The 21,416-nt window shown below is 29.7% G+C and overlaps 2 protein-coding genes across 5 annotated transcripts in view; both read left to right on the top strand.

The window, feature by feature from the left end:
- The window catches only part of LOC106692555 (probable E3 ubiquitin-protein ligase HECTD2), a 124,901-nt gene extending 117,016 nt beyond the window's left edge, over window positions 1-7,885 (top strand). For both annotated transcript variants that reach the window (XM_024359870.2, XM_067050270.1), the window contains 5 exons: window positions 479-645; window positions 729-803; window positions 2,673-2,867; window positions 2,955-3,070; window positions 6,045-7,885. In XM_024359870.2, coding sequence (XP_024215638.1) covers window positions 479-645; window positions 729-803; window positions 2,673-2,867; window positions 2,955-3,070; window positions 6,045-6,309 — 818 coding nt within the window. In that variant the 3' untranslated portion in view covers window positions 6,310-7,885. The remainder of the gene's footprint in view (window positions 1-478; window positions 646-728; window positions 804-2,672; window positions 2,868-2,954; window positions 3,071-6,044) is intronic.
- Window positions 7,886-7,944: 59 nt separating this feature from the next.
- The window catches only part of LOC106692552 (unextended protein), a 19,329-nt gene continuing 5,857 nt past the window's right edge, over window positions 7,945-21,416 (top strand). For 2 of the 3 annotated variants that reach the window (XM_014438557.3, XM_014438558.3), the window contains exons 1-10: window positions 7,945-8,160; window positions 8,225-8,423; window positions 10,489-11,139; window positions 12,160-12,331; window positions 13,133-13,324; window positions 13,401-13,538; window positions 16,527-16,667; window positions 18,376-18,503; window positions 18,640-18,769; window positions 18,844-18,992. In XM_014438557.3, the coding sequence (XP_014294043.1) occupies window positions 8,108-8,160; window positions 8,225-8,423; window positions 10,489-11,139; window positions 12,160-12,331; window positions 13,133-13,324; window positions 13,401-13,538; window positions 16,527-16,667; window positions 18,376-18,503; window positions 18,640-18,769; window positions 18,844-18,992 (1,953 nt within the window). In that variant the 5' untranslated portion in view covers window positions 7,945-8,107. Of the gene's footprint in view, window positions 8,161-8,224; window positions 8,424-10,488; window positions 11,140-12,159; window positions 12,332-13,132; window positions 13,325-13,400; window positions 13,539-16,526; window positions 16,668-18,375; window positions 18,504-18,630; window positions 18,770-18,843; window positions 18,993-21,416 lie in introns of those variants that run through there. The other variant, XM_014438559.3, reaches the window with a different exon arrangement.

Below are 21,416 nucleotides of genomic sequence, written 5' to 3'. Positions count from 1 at the left end.
ATAATAAACTTCTCAACCACCCAAATCCACTTGTTTCTAACCTGGCTTCTCCTTCATTACCTAATAATCCTCCTAGGCGTCTGAAAAGAAGTTGGCCTCGAGATCTTCTCCTCTAGAAATGTTATTGGAGTTCTATCAGTGGGTAGATTCTCCACATGTTTTTATCATGCCACTATGTCACCTACAGCAAATTTGCTTGTTGTATATATGTGTATACAGTTGTAAATATCAATAAATAAATTATTAAAAAAAAAAATTTCATTACCAAGCTGCTCACGAAATACAATCTTTCTTTTAGACATTTTGTTGTACAAAGATTAAAAATTAAATTAACCAAAAATGTCAAACCGATATTACTGCTGCGTTACTAAGCCAAAAACGGTCACATACATTGAGTACACTCAATGTAACAAACTGAAAGATTCTCGGTCAGGATAAATCGCCAAAGAGATTCTTTAAACTGCCTACATGATTGCAGGAGTGCTGATGGGACTGGCCGTGTACAACTCGATCATCCTGGACTTGCACTTCCCATCGATATGCTACAGGAAGCTGCTGTCGCCGCCAGTAGTCCCTCCGGTCGACACTAGTGGAGTAGGTGTCGTCAGGAATCCTACCATTGACGATCTTGCCGAAATATTGCCGGTTCGTTAAACCGATGTACATAAATTCGAAATAAGTTATAAATTATATAGTTTTAAATTTCTTCTCCTTTTTTTTTTTTCAAGGACGTTGCAAAAGGACTGAAGGAGCTCCTTGCGTACGAAGGCAACGTCGAAGAAGATATGTGCATGAATTTCCAGGTATTGTTTTCAGTTTGTTAAAACTTTAATCCTCTTCTAAATGTTTGATTGTTCTATGGCTATGTCTAGATTAAAATGGTTGATGAATTGATTTGTGATTTCAAATGGATTCTTCTTTTTTTAATTTTTTTGAAAAACTGAAGTAGAATTACTTTCCTTACATCACAAGCACTTTTGCCATATTCCTCGACTCGATTATCCAGTCCTGTTTCTAAAATCGATATAATCGAATAAATGTAATAGATTTACAAATATTTGGTGCGGTACCCGTAGCGCACAGCATTCACTTACCATCCTAGAAGGCGAGAACCTCAAACAATAAATTTTCATTACTATTTTACTGTGATACGGTCTGTAGAGATCGAATAAGATTGACTGTCTTTCTAAAATCGATATAATCGAATAAATGTAATCGATTTACAAATATTTGGTGCGGTAAGCGTAGCGCACAGCATTCACTTACCATCCTAGAAGGCGAAAACCTCAAACAATAAATTTTCATTACTATTTTACTGTGATACGGTCAGTAGAGATCGAATAAGATTGGCTGTCTCCGATTTTCCAATTTAAACTGCTTTCTATATTTCTCCATTTGCTTCTTTATTCAATTATCCAATTCTTTCATAGTTCATAATTGTACATTTTTTATTACAGTTAATAATGTATGATGATTAGTTATGATTTGACTGATAATGATTAATTATGTAAGATGTTCGAGTTCAATCAAAATCGTTTGGGCCGTTTTTGAGAAAATCGAAAAATATGTGAAAAATCGATTCTTTATACTTTCGGTCAGTCGATTTTATCGAAAAAGTCACACACCCCAGACTTCTCGTATATACCCGCCTTAAATATATAATTTCAGTTTCTTGGGACTTTTTGTTTTTGAGCTAGACTATTCACACAGATCATTTTACGAAACTTGGTGTCATCGCCTGAGGAGGAGGAATCCTCTAAACGCGCATTCCCTTCGAAATTGTTCACGATTACAATATTTCCTCTTACTATATATACGCAAATGACCGTAAAAAAAAATGGCTCAGAGTAAAGCAATATTCGACAAATCATTCCTTAAGTGATCTTCGTCCATTTGCAAAAATAGGTTTTATTGAGGAATAAAATACTTTTATTTATTGATAGATATTACAATCTGTCACACAGTTGTAGGCAATAGGTAATAGTGATGAATGAAAAAAAATCTCCTAAAATATATACAAACAGAAGAATAAACAAAATGAACATAATCACACTATGTGTATGAAAACATAAATATAATCACAAGTCATATTTACTCTCTAACATACAATATTTACACAATCGACCTGAGATCCCTGAGCCCACACTATCCCCCACGTGAGAGGGGTAGAGCAGAGCTCAAAAGATCCCAGCGCCTCTTGCCGCATCACTGGTATTAAAATTATTTAACATACTTTATTAACTGTTACTATTCATCCCAAAACTGAAATTATCAGGTCAGCATTAAAAAAAATTAAATAAACAAAATAGATATCTACCTACACATTATTTTCAGAATTTTTATTATTATTGTATTATAAATATTATTTCTAATTTTTGTATTACTCCTTTACCGCAAAATTGAACCTTTTGTTAATTTATTATTATTCTAAAAATTTATTATTGGTGAAGAATAAATAAATATTATTTTTATTATTATTGTAATCTTAATTTATGGAATAAATAAGAATATATATTTTAAATTTATCTTAGGGATTAAAATTACTCCAGTTATTTCTGAATTGGGAATGCTTACGCAATCTGGAATATTTATTGTTTAGCCTACTTTGCTTTAGTAAGAAATAAACAAAAAGAAGATTTTTTAGAAAAAACTCATTTCTTCATTCATTGCAGGTCTCGTTGGAAGAATACGGGGAGATGAAGACATTTATGCTGAAGCCTTCTGGAGAACACGTTCCAGTAACGAACGATAATAGGCACGAATATGTCAGCCTCTACCTGGACTGGGTTCTCAACACCGCTATATACGAACAGTTCAGAGCCTTCTATCTCGGATTTCACAGCGTTTGCGCTTCCAACGCCTTAATTGTATTGTTGTTTATAATAACAATATATTTTTAAATACATTATTATTATTATTTAAGAGGAAAAAAAAATAACATTATCAACTTACAGATGCTGAGACCAGAGGAAGTAGAAATGCTGGTCTGTGGATCCCCAGCATTAGACCTCAACGAACTTCGCAAAGTTACAGAATATGACGGCTACAAACCTGAACAATCATTGATAGTGTAAGAATTATTTTCAAAGAATCTTTAATTCTACTTACCTATATCTGGAATATTTAGTAAGGAAAAGAATTGGGATCGAGAAAAATTGAGAATTCGAAAAATAAAATTACATATTTTAGGAGGGTATATGGTCTGGGGTGTAACTGCAACTTTTTCCATAAAATCGTCTTACCGAAAGGTTCACTTTATAGAATCGATTTTCTATTAAAAAAAGAAAGATCATAGACGATTTTGATTAAAGTCGGTGAATCAGTGTAAAAATAAATGGCCTCCTACAGCAACATCTTTGTGTAAATTGAATAAATTAAATTTAAATCTGTACAACCCATATAGGGTCAGGGATTCAGTACTTTGTAAAGAAATACTGTTACTAGATCAATGGTTGTGCAAGCAGGTGATTTGGTCAGAACCATGCTCGACCACCAGATTTTTACCCAATTTAAGAGGTTGGGCGGACCCCAGGAGGACTCCAGAAGCCAAACAATTTTCTGCTCAGCCGAATTCGAACTCGGTTCCTTAGAGTTAGCTTTACGCAGCGTGTTTATATTTTTAAAAAATAAACGGTTCTTATTGTTAGCATAATATATGATATATATAATATATAATGATGAAAGGAATATGGTCCGGGTGCGGTCAAGAAAAACTCAAATAGTAGAACTATACTATTTTAATGAGCCAACGTTTCGCCCCACGTTGCAGGGCTTCTTCAGGGCTATTTTGACGGCAGTCAAAACTAAAATGACCTGACTTAGGTCATGTAGGTAATGACACGGTCATTTTAGTTTTGACTGCCGTCAAAATAGCCCTGAAGAAGCCCTGCAACGTGGGGCGAAACGTTGGCTCATTAAAATAGTATAGTTCTACTATTTGAGTTTTTCTTGACCGCACCCGGACCATATTCCTTTCATCTTTACACACGGTCAATCAATAATCTTCCATTACTATTTTTTTGTTCTTTTTTGACCGCACCCGGACCATATTCCTTTCATCTTTACACACGGTCAATCAATAATCTTCCAGTATAATATATAATGTATAAATACAAAATAATCAAGTATTTTATGGATAACTAAAGGAAAAATGCCAAGACCGTACGATCTTATCTGATCGCATCGTTATCTTTGTAGAAAGATAGTCCGAGTGGCGGTCAATAAAGCTATCAAAATATTAAAAGAAAACTATTTATTGTTAACCAACGTTTGCAGGGCTTGGTTAGGACTGATTAGTTGCCATCTTTGTTTCAATCTGACAACCCTGACGAAGCCTTACAAGAGCGAAACGGTTAACAATAAATAGTTTCCTTTTACTATTTTGAAACATTTATTGACCGCCACTCGTACTATCTTCCTAAAATATACTTCACACGGCCAACTATTTTCTTCCTTTGTTATATTTTGTTAAACTGTTGTATTCTTGGCTGAAACAAAATTTATATTTCTTATTGTCATTTCAAAAAAACCCTAAATACGAACTTAAAAATAAAAATTTTAAAAATGAGACAGCTCATAATGATTGTAATATTTATTCAACATTGTGTGATTCCTTGGGTATCTTCTTTTCAGATAATCAGTCCCTGCATTGCTGCAATAACGTTTTAGGCTAATAAACTTGTAGTGGTTGTGTCAAATGGTCTGACTCCAACTGACATTGTTAGGTACTCTTGACCAGAAGGCCTCGATAATGTCTGCTCATTTAGGTAAGGTAGTTAATGAGATCAATACATAGGATGAGACTTCGGGGGTCAGCCGTAAGTTCTCTAAGGACGCTAACCTCGCCCTACAAGGTACTATTCCTGTAGGATGCGAAGATGATAGTAGGTGCAAAGGGTAGCCAGCCGCCGATTCTTGCAGGATGATCATTTCGTTCAACTGGGTACTAGTCCTATAGTTACGAAGGAGAACGTAAGCCCGGAGAGTAGCTAGCCGTCGTGTACTACGAAAGAATTATTGGTGGAGGAAGGATAAGGTGAAGAAAACTTTGAGAAATATTAAAGCAATATACGTTTCCAAATTATAAGCACTAGACTGCTCTAAATAGTGACAATGATTGAGAACAGTTATTATCTACTATTCAAATAAATGCAATCATGAAGAAAAGTTTAACAATACTTTCTAATTTTGGCCTGCTGTTGCCTCTAGGCTATTAAACGCCATCGAGAGGTATAACGTGTGAGACGTTAGCTTTCAGTGGATCAGTAGGTTCTATTGGAATCTTTATTAATTCAACTGATACATTCATATATATTACAATGTCTTATATAGTTATTACATGTTACAATTAAGGTATTTACAATAAAAAGTATAAAGATTAATACACAGCACACAGTTTGCTTGTCGCCCAGTAGTTCCCGTGTTATCTGGTAGGTTGCGTCATGGCGGGTCAAAAAGGTTTCGGTGGCTGTAGTTGTTGTTGTCTGGGGCTTAAGGGCGTAAAACCCTGAGGTCATCAACGCGGTGGCTGTAGTAATTATAGCATAGACCAGTTGGTATGTGTCACTACAAACCTAAATTTTCCCAACTTTCTAGTGATCTAGAGAGTTTCTGCAGGAATTTTCTGTTTTCCTTAACTTTTTTAGAAAAATGACCTCTCTTATAAGTGTTAATATGAAATTTTGATGATAAATAACATCTCTGAATAATGGTTTGACACAATGTTCATAGTTTTTCATATCCGGTATTTTTCAACTTTTTGGGTTTTCAAATTATTGTGACACCCTCCTCTATACTTAAGGACATCCCTGCTCAGGAAAGAGTATTAACAGGGAAGAAGTAATGGCTGAGCAGGTCCTAGAGTGCCAGATTAAGAAATAGTAGGCTTGATTTTGACACCTAAGTTAGTCAATATTTATTTAGAAAATTATTCCTGTAAGCAACTGTGACACTAAATACTTTGTATAATAGTACAGATAAGATGATATGAGATCTGAAACTATGAATGATGTCTAACCACTACTGTTTGACTTGTTTCTTTTTAGAGATTTTTGGGATGTTGTGATGTCTTTGGATGATGAGTTGAAGAAGAAATTCCTCTTGTTCACAACTGGCTCCGATAGAGTCCCGGTTGGAGGAATGAGCGAGATGACATTCAAAGTCACCAAAACTAACCAAGATCCCGCCAACTTGCCTGAAGCTCATACCTGCTTTAACCAACTTGTTCTTCCTCAATACGAGACCAAAGAGAAACTTAAAGAAAAACTCATAATAGCAATTTCTAATGCAGAAGGTTTTGGGTTGGAATAAAATAGGATTTGTTCATATGTAGTATTTTAAATTTCATTTGTTTTGATAATTGATGGTTGTTATTGTAAAGGCTGATTTGCAAAGCTGTCGAGCTTTGTGTCATTGTTGAGAACCAATTGTAATAATGAGTTTATATTTGTGATATTCTGTATCACTTTGATATTTTTGAATGTTAATATCATTTGTAAGCTAAGCACCACTGATTTAGATTATAAATTGTATTATTATTTTTCAATGTTTGAAATCAGGTATACTTAAATATGTAATGAATAATGTCCACTAAATTCACTGAGTTTTAGCATTTTCGTAAAACAGATATTTAAATACAGAGTTCATTTCTTTCAAATTTTAGACAAATCAAAAAGTAAGATAAAATAAACATATTATAATTCTTTGGTAGGAAAACTTAAGTCATTTTAAGAAATAAAAGATAATTATTAAAGTGATTCTGTAGTTTCTCCTTTTTATTATTTATTTTGTTTACTTATTTTTATACTGTAGAATAAAATGTTAAATTCTACAGTTCTTAACAATATCCAAAATTATTTTTTATTCAGTAACAAAAAGAAAGAAATATCAATATTTAGCATTTTTAAAATAAAATCTGCCCTCCTTTCTTCCTGTCTAAAATATGTTGTTAATTATGTATGTACACATTTATCGATGAACATAGTGTTTTAATAGGCACAAAATTGTTGAAAAATTAAAAGTATTTTAATATGTTGAGAAGATTCATGGCTAATATGAATACATACATTTTTATATAATTACACTTTCATTATAATTTAACTTTTAATTTATAAAAATAAAAACAAAACAAAAACAAACCTAGGATTCTATTAACATTAAAAATCAAAATAAAAAGTATTACAAAATATAAAAATTATAATAAAACAAAGTACAAAAGTAATACATTAACAATCTTTAATTATGCAAAAAAATAAATAAATAAAACTAGCAATTTTAAAGAAATACAATAGTTACAACGATATTCTTAAGTTACTGCTTCTGAAGAATAATATAAAATAAATTAAAATTTCTATGCCTCATATTATTTTTTTAGTGATAAGTACTACTAACACAGAAGTATATTTTTCATGATAAAAATTTATTTATTTAATAAAAAATTGTGAATTAAAAATATTAATAAACGATGTTCTGCTATTATTATGAATTGTTAATGATTACTTCAGCTGTTGTAAATAAAACAACTGTGAATTACGATTTGTTTATTTGAATAAAATTAATTTTTTGTGTATTATTTTTATAAATAATGTTTATTTATATTTGTAAGTATTATTTAAGTTTGTATATAAATCTCACAATGATCTGTTTAAGTTTTTATTATTTAAGAGGTTTTAAATTTTATAAAAATTGTTTAAAGAAAAATATATTAACAAATGATTATTATGTTGTATTGAAGTGATGTTTTCAATGTTTATGCCAGGCACTGAAAACATTTGATGTGGTGAGTGTCATTTAGAGTGAAGAACTCTATTGATTAGCACTAATAAACCCTAATTGAGAAATGTACGGTTCTGCTTTTTGAACATGAATAAACGGCTTATTTAACTGGTGTCTTTGTTAGTTGATGCAGTAGCTTGCAACCAGTGCTCAGGGCACCATCCCTGCCTCAGTCTGGCTCTAGAGCTTTTTACATCAACATGTCTCTCATATGAACATTCATATACTTGCATATGTACCTTTAGACAATTTATAACCTATATTTTAACATAATTTATTATAAATATTTCTAATCAAGTACAAAAATTATTTAATAACTTCTTTTAATCTATTTATGGAGAAATCTCTTGTGTTTTTTTATCTTATGGTGGTATCGTCATACATCGAGTAAGTAAAAGAAAATATTTTTAATTTTTTTTTTTAAATCGTCAATCTAATATTAAATTGATAGGAATGGAGTAAATGGACAAATAATAGGATTCAGAGTCGAGTCCAGTTCTGGGGTGGATTTCGTCGAAGATCTTATACCGGAATTTCAAGAAGGCAGTCATATTGAACTGAGATTTTTTGGAAATTTTGTTAAAGGTGATGAAATCGGTCTAACAGACCACATCTCGACATGTAATTTCTTAATGAAGGATGATTTTCCTGTAAGTAATTAAAATGAACACTTTTTACAATGAAGTTTACTTATTTAAACATAAAATTTTATTGAGCTATCAATAACTTTGTACTAGCTTTGATTTCTAGTTTTATCATTCTACATAAACCTCAAGTCTTATACATCTTTATTGTGAATACTAAAATAATTTACTTGTTTTCATTAAATTACGGAATGCTTAAAAAAATATAATATGAATATTGGGACAGTAACAAAAACATTATTATTTTAAGTGTACAGAAAAATAAAATTTCAAAATATCTAAATTAAAAATTGAAGCAAGATTGTAGAACTAACAGTTTTTAAGGAATTTATGTTAATAACCATTGTGCACTTAATCCTTTAATATCATTTTGTTAACAGCTATGACCATAAATTAATTGAAATTAAAAAAAAAAATTAAATCATAAATTTTGCTTATAAAAAGTTGGAATGTAAAATTGAGGGTTAATCATGTAAAACAAATGAATGGTGCTATAATTTGATAAAAACATAGCTTTTAAATACTCCTTTATATAGCAATATGAATATAGCATTCAAAATGAAACTCTTAAAAGATTTATTTCTTCTTTTACTAAGTGCACTAATATCAGAATTTTAAATTTAAAAAAAATTGTTTTGTTTCTACATTTAATTTTGGAGTACTCTATATGATAGTTATTTATCCTGACTAATGATTACAATACATTATATATTTGTATTGATAAATTTCCATCGTAACAAGGAAGTTTTTAAACTAAATTATAGTTCAGTAAAAATATTTATTAATAACTAAAGCATTCAAAATTAAAATTAAATATTCTTAGATAAAATATATATATTATAATTTATTTATTGTTATTTAAAACAGTAAAAAAATATTTACAACAAGTAAATTTGCTGTTAGTGATAAAATGACATGATATAAACATGTGGAGAATCTACCCGTTGATAGAACTCCAAAGATAAAATATTATGCTATCAATTTTATTTGTTCACAATTGATCCTCTTGAATTGAACCAGAATGAAAAGTTTAATTTCAGTATTTCCGTTAACTTAATTGAGCTATCAAATGGGTTGAATAATTTTTTTATAATTTAACTTTATACATTTTATATTTAAATATTTATACAACTAAAGTTTATAGCCCATGGCACATCAATTGTCATTTTAAAAAGTTTTGTATTCAATATTTAAGTGAACAATGTATTTAAATATCACAACTCTGTAATATTTAAATAGTTTATTTTCTACAATTAATATTTTATGATTTATCTGGTACATATTTAGATTTATTTACTCGTGCCTTTTGATTTATTTATTTATGCAACTTTAATTTATTTATGACATAAATAAATTAAAATTCTTGAATATTTAACTCATTAGGTAAAGTTTTGTCTATAAATCTTTTTATTTTTTTTAATTATAAGTGTTAGCTATTATAAAATTGACTAAGTTTTGTGACACTGTATCACATGAAAAATCTTGTTTTTGAGATAACATTTAAGAATATTATGACATAAATTTTTATTAGATTAACTGCCTGGAATTTGCTTTTCTATCATTATAACAAAAATTTCAATTATTTCAATGATTCTTCTTGAAAGTTCAAAGTCAGAAAAGAAAAATATTCTTGATTGATAGATTGAATCACATTACTTTCAAATATTTGACTTTTCAAAAAATAGTTTTGCAGATCTATTATAATATAATAATACAGATCTCCTATATTACAATTTTACAGATCTACATAATAAAACGTTAAAAATAAGTTATGAATTGTTAATTGATCTCATCACATTGAAGAATTTAACTTTCAATGTGTTAGAGGATTTGAATTTTCAGTGCCAAAATGAATGGTCAGGTACTATTAGATTTTAAAAGTAAAATTCTATTCTAATTACTAGTTTTCAAGTAGTTTACAAATTAATAAAGGTATATTATAATCATTCTTACTATTATGCCATCTCCAAAACCGATATTTTATGTGATACACACCTTCTAAAACTTAAGTCATAATAATATTTAATTTTTTTTCCATAACAATGTAAGTATTTGTTTTATTAATGTTTAGATTACAGTAGAATCACCTGAAATAGCAAAAGTATCTTTAGAGCTGCCAATATTATCAGAGCACAGAACATCAGTTTACTTCTGCTTGAAAAGGGGCTCAAATTGGACACACCAAGGCACGGCGCAATGGCTAAAACTTTTTGTGCGGCACCCGCTAGTGCCAATGTGGATAAACATGGTGGTCATGGTATTTGCCATACTCTTGTCTTCGCTGTTCAACGGTTTAGCACTCGGTCTGCTGTCATTGAACGTAACAGATCTCAAAGTAATAGCAAACGCAGGAGAAAAAAATGAGAAGAAATATGCTAAAACAATTTTACCTGTCCGCCAGATGGGAAATTATCTGCTTTGTTCTATATTACTTGGTTCTACAGCTTTCAACTCAGTATTTACAGTTATTCTAGATGAATACTTGAGCAATTGGATAACAATAGTTACTTCTACATTGATTATTGTGATAGGGTGTGAGGTGATGCCATGTTCTGTCGTACCGAGATTTGGTTTGATGATGGGTGCAAAAACAATATGGCTTACTCGTATGATAATGATCATCACAGCACCAGTATCTTATCCATTAGGAAAGTTTTTAGATACCATACTCGGAGAAGAAGTCACTATGTACACTAAAGAAAAATTCAAAGAGCTGCTGAAGGTAAGAATTAAGAATATAACAAAATAATTTTAACTTTTTTCCCCCACCATCTTGTAATTTTTTATATCATAAAAAATAATCAAATACATCTAATTATTGTAGTGGTGACATTAAAAAAAAAAAGTAGCTTTGTGATGGATTCTCCCAGACTAAATTTAATTTAATACCTCCTGTTCCCATTTTACAATTTACACAACTGTTCATTTAATTGTACTACTCGTTCCTCAAATTGTATAACTGTAATGAAATGTGTTCTTCATCTGTTAAACTCAATTTTTATGACCTATTTTTAGTACTCCACCTTCGAAGTAAAATAAAATACTAAATGGTGATCATAAAAACTTTTTAATATAATAGAGAGGTAATGTATTTTGACTCCTCTGTGATTATATTTTAGATATATCTTTTTATTTTTTTTATTACTTCAGAAACATAAAATAAAATATTACACGGTGATCATTAAATTTTTTTTTATGTAATGAAGAGATTAAAATAAATTTTTCATACATCAATACACGTTCCTTTATTAGATATCACATATTTTAAGATAACGAGCATCAAGATAAAAACTCATATATTATTATCGTGAAATCTCGATTAACAATGATGCAAAAAGAAAAAATCAATTTTACTGGAATATTAGTTCAGGATACTTTAAAGAGTAACTCTAAGGCCAATGGTATGCCATACCACTACAAGTTCTGTTACCAGATTGAGGAAAAAGTAAGAAACAGATTATACATTTTTATTTTTTAACAGAATAGATTAATTTATTTTGGGAATAATGTATATTACAATGTTTTAAAAAATTTTTTGTTTCCTCACAAATTGTAAACATTTCTGTCTGGAGAAATCAAACAGAGTTCTAAGTGAATGTTTAACAAAATATATTAAAACATCAAATATTTCAACAGAAAAGCATTGTAAATATGATTATATTTCTAAATCAGCTAATATTACTATAGAAAGAAAGTTGATTTTTTTAAATTTTGATTTATGAAACAATAATAATTTTCATAGCTTACAAGTGAATACTCCCATGTTAAGAATGATGAGATTGCTATAATATCTGGAGCACTAGAAATGAACACAAAAAAAGTGGAAGATGTTATGACTCCCTTAGAAGATGTATACATGCTACCAATAACTTCCTACTTAGATTTTGAAACAGTTGCAGGAATAATGAAATCAGGTAAAACTGACTGATTGTTGTCACAGACTAAATTTTTAACCAATCTTGTATTTGATTAGCATTATTCTACTTATTTATTTTATTTATTTATTTATTTTTTTGTAGAGGTCTAAATATTGATGCAATTATACACAATTAAATACATTTTTACTTAATATATTTATGGATGTAAATTCAATATTTTTTTTCTAATTGTGAATAATTATTTTCATTTTATGTTTTATTAAAATCAATTATAAACTAAGAATAAATGCCATTGGAGATTAATATAACTAATAAACTTATTAACATTATTAATTGTTCAAAAATCATTTATTTTTTTCTAAGAGATGGTTATTAATGATATGAATTAAAATAACTGTTTTGTCTGAACTAAACATAAATGAGTTAACCTAAATTGTCTTGAGATCTCATGTGTACGACTGAATTAATTATATATATTTATACATATATTCATTTATATAACTGTATCAAACTAGTCATATTAATAATAAAAAAAATTATACATTTTTCTCACTTTTAAAAAACAAAAGGATCTAACGATATAACAGTTGCATTGAGCCAATCACATACATATAAAAATCAGATTTATTAAATATAAAAATACAATGCATCAAATAGACCATAATTCATAAAATAAAAAAAAAATAAATAGTAAAAATGAAACTATAAGGACTATATATTAACATAACAGTAGTAAAGTTTTGGAGAAACAGAAAATTATTTGACAAATAACAAAACTAATATAATTATTTATCATTAATATAATTAGAGACATTATGTAATTATTTTTGTCAAAAGGTTATTCCAGAATTCCAATTTATGAAGGAGAGAAGTCTAATGTAGTGGCCCTCATTTTCACAAGAGACTTAGCATTATTAGACCCAGATGATAAGACTCAGATCAGACTCTTGGTCGAAATTTACAATCATGAAGTTGTCCACATGACAGCTGACACAACACTAGATGTAGCTTTTAATATGTTCAAAGAAGGTAATCAATTTTTTAATTGAAAACTGTCAATTTATTCTGTTTTATAAAACTTTAGTAAACCAAAAATATTGTCAAGGGAGAAGAGGACACTTGGCCTTCGTTACTACATTGAAAGACGGCGAGAAAAGACCTGAAGTGATTGGTTTAGTAACATTAGAAGATGTCATTGAAGAGTTGATACAAGCCGAGATCATTGACGAATTTGATTGTATTGGTAAGCAAGATAATAAGCATTAATTTATACTAGATCTGGGCAAACTTTATTTGAAGTATTTTTTTTTTAAATTATTAAATAACTTAAACAAGTTATTGGAAGATTGCTGATTGACCATGTGTATCAATAAATGGTATTTGGTCCGGGTGCGGTCAAACAAAACTCAAATAGTAAATTGGTGTACTATTTTTTATGAGCCAATGTTTCGCCCCACATTGCAGGGCTTCGTCAGGGCTGAAAAAGATAAAAAAGATACAAACACTCAACATAAGTACAAAAAAAAAAAATTGTGGAAAATAACAAGGGTATACAATGAAACGTAAAATTTAAAAAGAAAAATTAAAGGTCATAAACAATAAATGAAAACGGTAATAGTAACAGATAAAGAGAAGAAATATTAAAGAACGTACAAATTCAGAGATGAAAAGGGATAAGAATAAAATTAAATGAAAATGAACGAGACAGAATTCATATCTGTTTTTTTATCTTTTTTAGCACTGACGAGGCCCTGCAATGTGCAACTTACTATTTGAGTTTTATTTGACCGGACCTGGACCAAATACCATTTATTAAACAAGTTATTTTTTAAATAATTTTTTTTTATAATTTTAGTCAAATCTAATTGGTTATCCAAACTAAATAAAGTTATTTCATGATTAATAAAATAATTATTTTAACACATCATTTTTTTCTGAATTTATAATTTTGAAAACAAGAAGTTAATTTGAGTTCATTTTAATAAGTCAATTTAACTGTCAAGATGGCAACTGTCATATTATTTGTATCAAGGCAGATGGTGTGACAGTAACAGCCGTAGCTCTACAATTTTAATGAGTAAGCAGGTCTTAACGTGATAGTAGCTTCACTGTTGTAATAAGTACTGTCAACTAGCGTGACAGCACGGCAAAGAAGTAAATTTCAACTATTATAGAGTTTCCACCATTGCAGTGGCTGTGACAGTTGCTGGCATGGGTCCAAAAGTGATACTATGGCAACCTGTTTGTTACTCTTATCTCTGTTCCTCTATACATCTCATAATAATGTACTTCTCTGTAAACTATCTCAATGTAAATGGTCCTTCATCCAGTCTTTGGATCTTCAATGGTAACAAACACTACACCACTCTTACACTCTGAATACTTTCTCTTGCACCAAGTTATTATTAAGATATTTCCAGAATTTCTGAATTTAAATATAATTTCCAAAATAAATGTGGGAGTGAGTAGCTCAGTGGTAAAGCACTGTGCTACTAACTCCAAGGACCCCCCCCCCCCGGCTGAGGCAGATAATTGTTTTCTGATTCACTGTTGCCGTGAGTCAGCCCTGTGGGTTCATAAACCCGCCGGGGTTCATTCAGCCTCATGAAGTAGGTACCCTTAATTAGGTAAATCTCTGGTGGTCAAGTACGACCAAATCACCCCCTAGCACAATTGTTGATCTAATAACAGTACTCCCTTACAAAGTACTACATACACTCCTGACTTTTCACAGGTTGTAGCGGTATAGATTTAATTTTTTTTATTATTTCAGAAATATTTATTTTGATTTTTTTGAAATAATGTATTTCAAATTAGTAATAAGTAAATAATGAAACAGCTATTATCAGATAATTATTTCAAAATTATATTATTTATTTCAATGAATTATTAAAATATACAATAATTATTTCAAGATCTAAATAAAAGTAGTTATTTGATTGAGATTATTTGAGGAGTAGTTATTTGAGGAGTAGTTATTTGATTGAGATTATTTGAGGAGTAGTTATTTGATTGAGATTATTTGAGGAGTAATTATTTTTTTAAATAACCCTTTACTTTTTTTTAAATAAATGCAATATTTAAATAATACCTAGGTATAATCCGAGGCATCAAATTGGGATAAATCCGAATCTTAGAACTTTTCTGGGGACACAAAAAATGTCTTTGTTAATATTATTTCAATATGAAAATACTTACCAGGTCAACCTAGCATTCTTTTCCTTATGATTAATGAGAATTAAAAGAAGTTCAAAAAAAAAAAAGAAATTTTTGTGTGAAAACCTAAAAATCCAAATGGAATTACTCCTCTTTGAAGGGATTAGGGTATTTAGGATATCAGGGATTAGATATTAGATAGGGATTAGGGTAGTCACAAAATACAATACGCATATTTATAACTCCTCTCTTTAATTAATTTGCATATTTATGATAATAAAAGAGTTCACAATTATAATATTATTAAAAATTATAGTTTTACAATTTTGATTTTTCATAAAAAATAGTCATTTTTACTAAAAATAATTATTTTTAATTCTAGTATGAAGGAGATAACCAGGGGGTATAATCAATAATTTATATATATAATTTTTCATAATAATGATTTTTACATATTTAAACTAAGTCATTCTCTTGAATGTCACAATATCTTTCTTTATCCTCATCCCTATCAATTACAGTGATGTTGTAATTAGGCATAAATATTTTTTTTTAAATCCCAGCTCTAGAATTCCGCTGCACTCTATGTCCGTAATGTATTGGTTCACATCCTTTATCTTCAAAGGGGCGACTGGAACTCCTGGGCTTTCCAATATCATTTTTTTTCTCAAGTCAAACATATTTTGCTTTTTTTTTTAACAGATTGAAAACATCTTGTATCAATACTATGGCTCCTTTCTCCCTTCATGAATTTGGTAGACAGCTTTTTTTTTCTTAAATAAATCTGTTTGTACGAATAAATTTAAAGTGCCACTGGCTAGGCTTTTGGCAGCCCAGAGAACGATTTCTTCCAATTATAACCTTTTTGGCCTGTGTTTTCATAGGAAACCAACATTTCTATCTTCAATTTCTATGGTATTTAGAACGTTTATATTGAAAGTAATTTTACCAGCCAATAAAATAGAAAAAAAAACATTAAAAAGTATTTGGACAAAAAATGGATTTATCCTATTTTGAAAATAAATGCCTCATGTAAGCCATCATGATACCAGTAATGTATTTTTTTTTTCAATAGTGGATAACCGATCAAAAAGAAAAAGAGAGAGAGCTAAAATGGCCAGTGACTTTTTGACTGTTTTTGCTGAGAAGTTTGAAAGTCGTACAGTATACATCTCCCCGCAGCTAAGAATAGCAGCCTTCCAGTACCTCGAATTCGGTAAGCAATTCCATCTCAGATAAGCAACTGCTGAATTGAGATGATTAAGATTGAAGGGTAATTAGCATGTTTAAGCAGCGGTCGGGCCTTGATGACCAGTTTGAATTAATTGATGTTAATGATTTAATTTGCTAAGCATAGCCATTTTCTTGATGAGTCAATAAATAATTTCTGACAGGCCAATTAAAAACTGCCAATGACTATCTTAGTGAAAACTCAATTTGCTCAAATTGTCAATATAGCTTCATTAAACAAAAAGATTGTTTTTGTTTACTACTTAAAAAAAATATTTCTATTCTAAATCAAAGGAAAAATTAACTTCTTAAACTTATCTAAAAAATCTAAAATAATGCCAGAGAAAAGTATCAAAAAACTTGAAGTTGATAATTTTTTTTTGTAAGACAGCTTTAAAAAGATAACATAACAGGTATGACCATAAACTGTATTGACTAAATTTTAAAGAAACAAAAAATACATTATTTCAGCATAAAATTAATTGTAAGCATTATTCTTTAGAAGTAATATCTCTAAGAAAATAAATAAAGCATAAGGTGTTTACTTAAACTGCACTAACATAGATTCTAATAATAAAAATATAAATAAAGTTTATTAAACATCGATAAAATAAAAGTAATTTAAATAATAAGTTTGCTATTTTTTTCTATGATTAAATATTGCTGAACATGAAAATAGATTATCATTTTCACTTGTTTTCTCTAAAATAAATATATTAAGACAATAGTCTAATGGGTGAATCCTGTCAAACAAAAATCTTAATTCTCTTCTTGCCAAGAGATAGTGAAGTAAATACCTAAGCAGTTGACTTTATTATAATCCTATTCATTTTTTAAATGGGAAATATAATAATGTCTGAAGTTTGTGTAATCTATATTAATTTATTTATGTAATAATAAAAAAATGTAGGAATACTCGTCTTCCAGATGGTTCTGCAGAGGGGCTGTCCATAGCTCAGATGGTTGATATGCAGGTCTTAGCAATCTCTGAGAACTGCAGGTGGCACTGGCTCGAATCCGGCCTGAGGGTAGAATTTTTCATTTCTGTGGCGGTCCCATAGAATGAAAACTTGACCCCCACCATAGGGTTGGGGAAGTTGGTTACCCCTGTATGTCAAAAATTAATTACCAGGTTAGGGGTCATAAAAAAACAAAAAGACGGCTCTGCAGGTTGATTGGTGTAACGTAGTCTCTATGTGAGGTTGTGGCAGCATTACTTTGATAACTGAAATTTCTGTTTTTTATCTAACCAATGGATTTAAAAAATGAAAAATAAGTTGTTTTCAACATTTTGTCTACATTGTTACTCAAATAAACTTCCAATTATAAAATTTTCTAAAGTAAACAAACAAACAAACTTGGAAATATATATAACAATAAATTAACTATGGGCGTTGATGACCTCAGGGTTTTACGCCCTTAAGCCCCAGACAACAACAACAACAATAAATTAAGTAGATAGTAGTTGATACTAATATAAGATGAAATATAATACAATATAATATAAATATTTAAAAAAATGTATATGAGGAAATGGTTGGGAGTGTGGTCAATGAAGAACACAAATAAGTAAAAATTTATTTATTAGTGCTTATATTTAAAAAAATATAAAATATAATAATTTTCTCTTCATATCAATCTATGGTCAACTATAAACATTTCATTACATCTCCTTGTCTGTTTATTTCTGACAGAAGTGGAAGCATTTCATAAAGAAAAAGTCTCGCCAAATGTTTTACGAAGACTACTTTATCAAGGAGTAATTTACCACGTTACTTCAAAGAAGAAAATGAAACCTGACAAACCGATAATAACAACTGGGGTAAGATTCAAAACCTATCGATATTTTCTTGATTAAACTTTTAATTATAAATTTAAAAAAATAAAGATATTTGGCATTATCCTCAAGGCCACCACAGATACACTACCATTTAAAGCTAAACTGTTAGTTTGTGTAGGAAGCCGCTCAGTCGTTTGTTATGGTCCTAGAAGGCAGGGTCGAGGTCCACTTGTCAGGGCCTGAAAAGTTGAAGTTCGAAAGTGGCCCATTTACTTGCTTCGGTCTCTGTGCACTCACATCAAGCACAGGCAGGTCACATGGAAATAATAATACAATTTTGAAATGAAAATTAAATCAATAGCTTTTTGATTATTATTTACAGACCTCACGGAGAAATATGACTACACAGTTACTGCACTAGGAGAAGTAAGATTTTTGAAAATATCAAATGAATTGTATTTAGCAGCAAGGAGAGCTACCCAATACGAGTACAGTTCTAAAGTCCCAGATCTGACAAAGGAGCCTTTCCCGGTAAAAGCTTAGTGATTATTTTATAGTTTATAATGCAAATGATTCCATAAAGTTTAACATAATTATTAGAGAATTTAAAATGTTGAAGTTTACATAGTCCAGGAATCGGAATGAAAAAAGTAGAATTTTAAGTATCAATCTATTTATTCCTGTCGAACAGATAAATTGCCTAGGACTACACATGGACAAAGGACTTACTTGAAATCCTCATACAAGGCTGAAAAGATAGGGAACTGCTTGTCAATTCTGACTATTATAACACTTACTAGACAAAAGGTCTTAACTTCCAACTTATTACAACTCATTTAATAAGGCCTATCAGGACTTAGAGTTGAGCTTTGGGGCTCCACTAAACCATTGAATTCCTCTTGTATCCAATCCTTCATGCTCCTTACTTTGCCACAAATCAAGTCATCCATCAGAACTTCGATGTTCCATATGTCTGCCGATTTGGCAAAAACGAGATACCAATCTCCCATGGTAAACTTCCTAACCCACTTGGTAATGTTCTAACCTGGCTTTTCCTTCATTACCTGATAATCCTCCTAGGCGTCTGAAAAGAAGATGGCATCAAGATATTCTTCTCTAAAATGTTATTGGAGTTCTATCAATGGGTAGATTCTTCACATGTCATTTTATAACTAACATCAAATTTAATGGTTGAATATTTTTTTAATAGTTATAAAAATCAATAAATAAATTAAAATTAAAGTATCAATCTAATAGTTTTTGAAGAACTTAGTACTATTTGAAATAAAAAAATCTTAATCTATAACATTTTAATTTGACGTCATAATAAAGAGATTAACTTATTAACTTTTACAAGAGTTCCGTACTTTACTACAATTTAATAGTTAACGCTAGCAATTTTTTTTTAGTACAATAATTTCTTTGTGTTATATTCAACTGTTAATATTTTTATTTTCACCTCTCTTTCCTCAAGGTAGTCCAGTTCGTTTGGGTCCTATTCTCTATACGGTTTATACAGCTGATATCCCAATCCACTATAACGTAGTCCTAACAACATTCACTGATGACACATGTGTACTGTATATAAGCAATGGCCCTACTGTCACACATAACAGTGAAGAACAGTGTCATAACTAGAGAATCAAAATAAATCCTAACAAATCCCATCAGATTACCTTTACTCTATGTTGTAAACCTCTACTTCATCTTTTTTTAATATCCCATGAAAGCCTGTTGAACAGATTCGTTACTTAGGACTCCATCTTGATAAGAGACTTGCTTGGAATCCAACTGCAAGAAACTGCTTGTGGATTCCAATTACTACACCTACTTGACAAATGCTTTAAACTTCCCATTTACTACAAAAAAACTCTTATACACTATCATAGACCAATTCGGAAATACTTTGGGGCTCCAAGTAACCATCAAATTTCTGCCTTATCCAATCCTTATAATCCAAAATCCTTGATGGTCCTTATTATATCCCAAATCATAAAGACCTAACATCCTATTTGTTGCAGATTTGGCCCGAAACAGTTATACCTTATTTCATTCTAAGACCTTTACCCACCCAAACCCATTAGTCTTAATCTCTCATCCTTAACAATCTCTAATAATCCACGGAAACATCTGAAAAGAAGATGGCCACGGGATCTTATAATTTAAAGCAATGATTGAAGTACCATCATTGGGTGGTTCCTTCCCAAGATTATCATGTGTTCTGAAACATTTGTCACATTTACTTATTGCATTTTTTTTTATCAGTTGCAAATTTCAATAAATAAATAAAAAAAAATTTGTATTTGAATGTTATAATTCTTAAGATTAAATGAAAAATTTAATATTGATAACTATGCTATCAAAGTAATTTTTTTGGTATCTCTCTCAAAATCCACTTCTAAATTTTTTTTGTTATTTGCCATTTACAAGAGAATATTTGAGCCTCTCTTTCAAGAACTGAAATGAAAGCTAATTAAGTTACTAATTAAAATCTACTTCTCTGTTCTTGCAGAATGGATATGTTTGACAATATTTCATAAAAAAAGAGATTAAACCTTTTTTTTTAGTTTTAGAGATAAAATAGTCAATTCATGAAGAAAGTAATGGCCATACAGAACTCATTTTGATCTGAAATTTTAAGACAAGAAATTGTGTCAGTCACATAATTTTGGAGTTATTTACTGGAAATTGAAAAAAGTGCAAAGAATTAACATATATTTCAAAATATCATTCTGGTTCCTTGGTTAATAACAAAGGAATATTTTGATTATCGTTAATAGAATCAAGATTTAAAAGCTCACATATAACTATAAAAAATGTTTTTTCTTTATAATCTTAAATACTTTCTTGAGACTGGTTAATTTTGTTAAAATAAATAATTTAATTTCTATCCATTTTAGTCTCAACACGGCCATCTACTTAATACAATTTTGTTGTATGAAGTTGCGTTTTTAA

Source organism: Halyomorpha halys, unplaced genomic scaffold (assembly GCF_000696795.3).
Source record: "Halyomorpha halys isolate HHAL.00 unplaced genomic scaffold, Hhal_1.1 Scaffold60.1, whole genome shotgun sequence".
Taxonomy (NCBI): domain Eukaryota; kingdom Metazoa; phylum Arthropoda; class Insecta; order Hemiptera; family Pentatomidae; genus Halyomorpha; species Halyomorpha halys.
The sequence above is the reverse complement of the archived record's forward strand: the minus strand, read 5'-3'. Positions and strand labels throughout refer to the sequence as shown.